The sequence below is a fragment of the Saccopteryx bilineata genome, chromosome X (genome assembly GCF_036850765.1).
Source record: "Saccopteryx bilineata isolate mSacBil1 chromosome X, mSacBil1_pri_phased_curated, whole genome shotgun sequence".
Lineage (NCBI taxonomy): Eukaryota > Metazoa > Chordata > Mammalia > Chiroptera > Emballonuridae > Saccopteryx > Saccopteryx bilineata.
The window spans coordinates 74,798,229-74,804,556 of NC_089502.1; the positions used below are offsets into that span (position 1 = coordinate 74,798,229).

At 45.9% G+C, this 6,328-nt stretch overlaps 1 protein-coding gene across 11 annotated transcripts; it reads right to left on the reverse strand.

Moving 5' to 3' along the window:
• Positions 1–483: 483 nt before the first annotated feature.
• PJA1 (praja ring finger ubiquitin ligase 1) lies at positions 484–4,816 on the reverse strand. 11 transcript variants are annotated; one of them, XM_066249716.1, is made up of 3 exons: positions 4,695–4,816; positions 4,434–4,585; positions 484–2,732 (listed from the first exon to the last, which is right to left on the reverse strand). In XM_066249716.1, the coding sequence occupies exon 3, from the start codon at positions 2,717–2,719 to the stop codon at positions 929–931; it is 1,791 nt and encodes a 596-aa protein (XP_066105813.1). In that variant the 5' UTR covers positions 2,720–2,732; positions 4,434–4,585; positions 4,695–4,816; the 3' UTR covers positions 484–928. The 11 variants fall into 11 exon arrangements, with proteins under 11 accessions (XP_066105813.1, XP_066105812.1, XP_066105809.1 ...); XM_066249715.1 differs by having other exon boundaries at positions 4,434–4,594; XM_066249712.1 differs by lacking the exon at positions 4,434–4,585 and adding an exon at positions 4,285–4,366 and having other exon boundaries at positions 4,695–4,805.
• Between the last annotated feature and the right edge of the window lie 1,512 nt (positions 4,817–6,328).

The following is a 6,328-nucleotide window of genomic DNA, read 5'->3' on the forward strand; positions in this document are numbered from 1 at the left end:
GTGGCTGCCTATATATTTTCCTCAGCACTTGTGTGGCATATGTATTTGGTTCCTTTTGTGTCACTGTGTTAAGGTATACAATCTGCATATAGCTTTATTTTTTTTACCCATTCCCTCTGAGAGTTTGTTTTTGAAAAGGAGATTTTTAACTCCTTCATTCTCCACTCAGTTTGGATGAACCCCCAGCACTGTTCTTCCATTTTAGGGTGCTTTCTTGTGCCTTTCCTCCCCACAGACTGACAGTCTTCTCTCTGAAGCCTTGGCCCCACAGTAGTTTGATCATCATATACTTTATTCCTACTTTTAGAAATAATTACCTTTAATTTTTTGTTGTTGTTGTTGTCAGAGTCAGCACTTCCAGTGAAATTAAAGTTTTTCTACTATTTGGAACACAAAAAACCCTATTTTGATGCAAATGCAAGGGATACATTAAAAAGTCACTTAGTACCATTGTTTTAGACAAAACCAGACAATGCAACTGTACCACGTAAAACCGAACGAACTTTAATCAGCTTTCACGGCACTGCAATTACAGGAACATTAACCCCATAACATGCAACAGAAACAGTGATGCCTTTTGCATATATTTAACAGACAGACTTGATGTTAACATTAACAGCAACAGTCTACTGAAGAAACAAATGCAACTGATTTCAGTGTTCAGATTAGAAAATGTATGTTCTTACTGCAATCTCAAGTAGCATTTAGAAAGTTTAGTTTTCCCTTTCTAATATCTAAAAGACAGTATGGTGTTTAATGCATTGGTACACAACTGTTTCACATTGGAAATGATCACAAGAAATCAACCAGTGTAATAGATTAGTAGGATGATCAGTTTCATTAAAATGGTTAATTTAGGGAGGGCTCCTGCAGTATTGTGGACTTCGGATGGGGAAAACCAGTAGACCAAGAGTAAAGGACCTTGGTCTTAGATCGGGGGAGGGAACATGCAGCGGCACACAGGGCAGGTGCCTGACTTCTGAAGCCATATGGACACGCATGGCTTGTGGAAATAGTGGTGACACGGCAACTCGGTTGCCACCTCTCCCTTGACATATTCACTGCAACATATGGGGCAACACATTTCTTGCCCCACTGCACTGTGGTCTTCAGAGACCAGGATCTCGGGAAGGGTATCGATACTCTCCTTGCTCGCTGGTGGGTTGGCCACTTCCACGTCTACCGCTAGAGACTCCAAGTGTGCGAGGGCCGTTTCCATCGCCTGGGCCAGGCGTTCTTCAAGTGCCATGTATGTGAGGAACTGAGGATCCACGTAGGAAATGGCTTCGGCCACTCCCAACCCATCTGCGAATCCATCAAAGAGGCTCCAATCCACTTCCAGGTCTTCACTCACGCTGGAGTCATCTTCAAGGTTGTTGTTGCCATCTAGCATGAAGGACGCAGCCTGCAGAAACTCCTGACTGCAGTCATTGTCCCCCTCACTGCCGCTCTCATTTTCATTGCATTGAAGCCAAGGGGCTTCTCCTTCTTCCAGCGACACCTGCTCTTCTACCTGAAGAGATGGTCTTCGAGCTTCAAGCTCATGGCTTCCAGGGAGGGCACTGGCACAGGGGCTGGTGCCAGCCTTGGCATTCCCTCTGGCGTTTACTCTGGCTGCCTCAGGCCCATGCTCTTCCTTCCCCAGCAGCGTCTCCCAGCTTTCATCACTGGCCATGTTTTTCTCCCAACCTCGGTATCTCCGACGCAAAGCAGCAGTCCACTCTTTGTCACTGTCGGAATCTTCATCATAGTATTTGTAGTAGTCATCACCGAATGTCCAGAAGTCATGGTTGGCCGAGCCTCGTTGCCATCTTGACACCTTTTCCGCCTTCGCTTGATCATTCCTGGCCTCCCTTTTGTCTTCTGGGTACTTTGGCTCAGAGTAGCCACTTGAGCTCTCACCTCTGCCTCTTCTTGCCAGGCTGCCCAAGCGGCGTTCACCAGGGCTGCCAGCATCCCTCCACCTGGAAGTACTGTGTGGCATATCGTCATCATCATCAGTATCAAAAAATATTTTTGGTTTCATGCAGTTTGGACCGGCCAGATTTCTGATTTTGGGCCTCACCACCGGTTCCTCTGCACCCTTCGGAGTGGCATCCCCACCCCCACACATACTCACAGGAGCCCTGCCGGGACCTACAGGCAAACTCTGCTCCCGTCTCCCCCTCTCCAGGCTGGTGCCCTTTGGGGCCACCTTGCTGTCAGCAGCAGAGATCTGAGGAGCCATGCTCTTCTGCTGTAGGAACTCAGCCCTGCCAGCAGAGCGTCTGGCTGCAGGGGTTGGGTCTAGCTTGTCCAGCTCCTCTCTCACATCCTGGTGAAAACTAGAGAACTGAGGACGCACCCCAACCAAAGACCTCGCCCCTGTCTCTGCATCATACAGCTTATCATCTTTAAACTTGCCAGTGCTCCCTTGCACTGGCATACGTTCCACAGGCCCAGCCCCCTCCTCCTCACTGTCATCTGCCCCGAAAGAGTCAGTATGTCCATAAGCCATTCCTCTTCTGCTACCTGGAGCCCTGTACTCTCTTGGCGGGTACCTGGAGTAGTCTTCATTATCAACGTCCAGGCTGGTTCCCGCGTGTTCACTGTCATCCCAACGACGACTGGTGGAAAATGGTGACCGGCTCCTCTTGGTGATTTGATTGGGGGCTGATCTATGCATTGGGACTTCGGATGTTGCCTTTCTGTGGCTGGAAATCCTTTCCCGCTGGCTCATGGATGGCCTGAAACTGACATAAGCATGACTTCTGCCATACCTCCTGCCTGTATGGGACTGATACCCTCCTTCTGAGTTCAGCCATAGAGGTTTACTAGATTCCTGAGCCATTGCTCTGACAGGGTTTCCAATACAGCTGGGGCTCAAGGGAAAAGGCTCCTGCTCCCTGCGCACACTTTGGAGATGGGAAGGTCAAATCAGTTCAGAATAAAGGAGCAGGGAGATTTATTTCCACGTCAGTAGGCAGGTAACAGAAAGTATAAGGGCCTTTTAAATTAGTTTCACTTTCTTCTAAAGCCTGGAGTAGCGTTCCAGGGACTGACAGGTGTAGACCTGGAACACATTTTTAATGTTGGCAAAATGATTACAAAATTGGGGTTGGAGGAGAGCCAGACTTAGGGGAGAATCTGAGAAAACATGGGGTAAATGGATGCTGGGTAGGTGGGTGAAATACAGTGGAATTGTGCCAACAGGCAAAGGGGAAAAACTGCTACGGGCTTTTGTTTGTTTGTTTTTTGGGGTGTCTGTTTTCCTGAGCCCTGCAGACATACAGGAGAATTGCATGTTGAAATAAGGTGGAAAATACAGATCACTGTGTGTACACTGAACGCCTACGTGTACACTCAGAGAGAGGCAGGTGGATGGGGAACCAGCCATCTTGCAATGGAGAGATGCGTATGTTTGTAGAGGGAAGATGCAGGTGACAGTGGCATTGGGAAGAAGTGTTTCACACAGAATGAGACCCATTCTGGATGTGGGTTCAAAAATGACAGGTGTGGGCAGGCTGGCTTTAGAGGAGAGGGGCGTGTGAAAGTGTGAGAGAGAATGTGTGTGTGTGATGGCTGTAAGTCTGTGGAAAGACACCTGGGTTTATGTGTCTGTAGCAGGCAAGGGTGAGTGCTGTGGCAGTGGACAGGGGTGTTCGTAAGTTTGTGTGTATTTGTCAAAACGGGAGGCAACAATGGAGACATGTTAGTGTCCCTGCAGGAGGATTTCTGTGAATGTGTGCACACCGCAGAGACCAGCGAAGGAGGGCTGTCTGTGCACATATGTAGCAGACAGGAGAGGAGAGCATTTGCGAGGTGTGTATAAAGGCGTGTGGGGATGGATTTGTATGTAAGGAATGTGTGAAAGAGGAACCAGCAATCACGGACATCCTTACGTATGTATGTGGCCAGCAGGGAGGAAAGGCGGTCCTGGAGAGGAGGGGGATGTGTGTGCACATGTAGGTGTGTGTGTCTAGGGAAAGCACGGAAGGGTGTGATGCTGTGTAAGCGTGTGTCCATGCATGCGTGGGAGAGGTGCTGCGTAGGAACCTTTATTATGGGAGGGGGCGGGGCTTCAATGGAAGGGGTGTGTGTGTGTGTGTGTGTGTGTGTGTGTGTGTGTGTGTGTGTCTGCTTCTGTCCGCATTGAGGCTGCAATGTCAAAATGAGAGAATGCAAAACATTATCAGCTGAAATGGCAGATCCACACCAATATGGCAGGGAAGGGGGGTGGAAAGGACGGGATGGGTATAGATTTTCCCTGGGAATAGTTTATTTTTCTGAAAACCATATATTTACCTAGAAATCTTAACAATTTACCATTCAGCACATCAACTGCAAAAAGGGGGTCAGAAAGGCCACGCAGTGCTCTGCAGAGGGGCTGAGAAGGGCGGAAGGGGAGAGGGGAAAGGGAAGAGAGGTAGAGGTGGGCGAATGCCGAGACTTACCTCTCAGTGATTAAAGCTATTCGACTGGGGGGCCGCGCCGCAGGAAAGGGCTGAAGAGTAGAGGATGGGGCTCCCAAACAGGCTGATGGAGGACACAGGCCACCCACCACAGTCAGGTGCCGCGACTGCCCCACCCCTTCTCGAGCGGCTAGCTGGAAAATCTGTACGTTAGAGCTCTTCCAAATCCTCTCCCCGGTACCTGGCCGCTCACCCCACCGCCCCATCTGTATGAATACGGGACATCAAACGCCTTTCACTCACCAGTCCGGACACCCGCGCGCCCTCGGGAGGAGCAGATGCTTCGGACCTCCAACCGCCACCACCGCCAGAGCCGCTGCTCCCGGTCCGGCTGTTGCCCCCGCTAGATAACAGCGGGCGGTGGGGCGGCGACTGCGGCAGCGGAAGTGACGGTGGCTTCAGCTGGGGCCGCCCCTTGATGAGGCTGGAGAGGCAGCTGCTCGACAAATTGGGGTGGGCCCGGAAAGCTTTATTTCATCTTAAGGGATGAATTCGTCAAGAATACAGAAAAAGACAGAAATGTAACCAACAGCCAGCTTTAACAAATGTTAACCATTTAGCCACATTCCCTTCTGTTCTGTGGTTTTTTTTCTTTTAATAAAATGAAATCGGCAAATTCTTTCTGATTAATTCCAATGTGAAAGTAATCATAATAATACATATCTTATGTTACATGTTATGGTTTGTACTGAAACTATTAAAAATGTGACACTATATTTAGAGTTGCAGTAAGCTTACATTTTTTTTAACCTGGTTGAAGCAAATTGAACTGTTTACAATAGAATTTGTTGCCGTAAATCACAAACTCAAGCTACTCTATCCAAAATAAATGATCAATTATGAAGCACAACATGGGTTCACATTCTGGTAATTGCATTGCAGCTTTAAAACATCACAGCAATGACTTTTGGTTTGATACCATTTGAATTCTAAACTCCTTTTTGTTTTTACATTGATTGCACTTTACAATCTATTTCTAATAGTTGCAACAAATGGAGAGTTCCCAGGTTCACAACAATGGAGTTTTGTTCTCACTAGAAATAAAATGCATAATAGAAAAACAAAAAATTTTTGGAGTACCAAGAATAGAAATAAGATGTATAACTTTCAAACCATTAAAGAAATAATGTGTAGAAATACTCAATCTAACAAAGAGCAGAAATGGATAGAGAGGCAACAAGAATGGATGTAAAAGGGGGGCAGGGATAAATCCAGATATATCAGTATGCATTACAGATTACCATCTCCTATAAAAAACAAAATCATTTTGACCATTTCGTTTTCAGAAGTTTAGTTATATGCTGTTTATACGAATTTTATCTAATGCAACAATAAGAATGAAAAATATATGCCAACTAAATACTGGCAGAAAGAAAGGAAGGAATGTAGAAAGGAAGGAGGGCAGGAAGGAAAGGAAGGAAGGAATTTAAAAAAAGAGAAGGGAAGAAAGAAGAAAGGAAAGAAGAAGACCTAATAATGTTAATACAGGAAAGATCAAGAAAAACTAAAAAGCTTTAAAGAAAACAAAACAGATTGTTCCACTCACTGAGAAGATATAGTCACTAAAATTTATATGCCAAACAGTGTAATTTAAAAATATATGAGGCAACTATTGTTAGTACTATAAAGAGATCAGAAAGAGCAATTACAGCGGGAGCTATAATCACACTTGTTATGACGTAGGTAGATCAAATAGACTAATAAATTAGGATATATAGAGATTGAACAACACAGTTAGATTAATAAGCTTGATCTAATAATGTATGCATATTTTTGTATTCAAGAAAGGATACCTTTTATTACAAATATTAAGACAATTCCAAACATACAGAAAAGTCCGAAGTATAAAGTACACATTTCCATGTGACTGTCACACA

Coding starts and splice junctions, on each gene's coding strand:
- PJA1 (XM_066249710.1), bottom strand. CDS start 2,830: ATGGCTCAGGAATCTAGTAAACCTCTATGGCTGAACTCAGAAGGAGGG.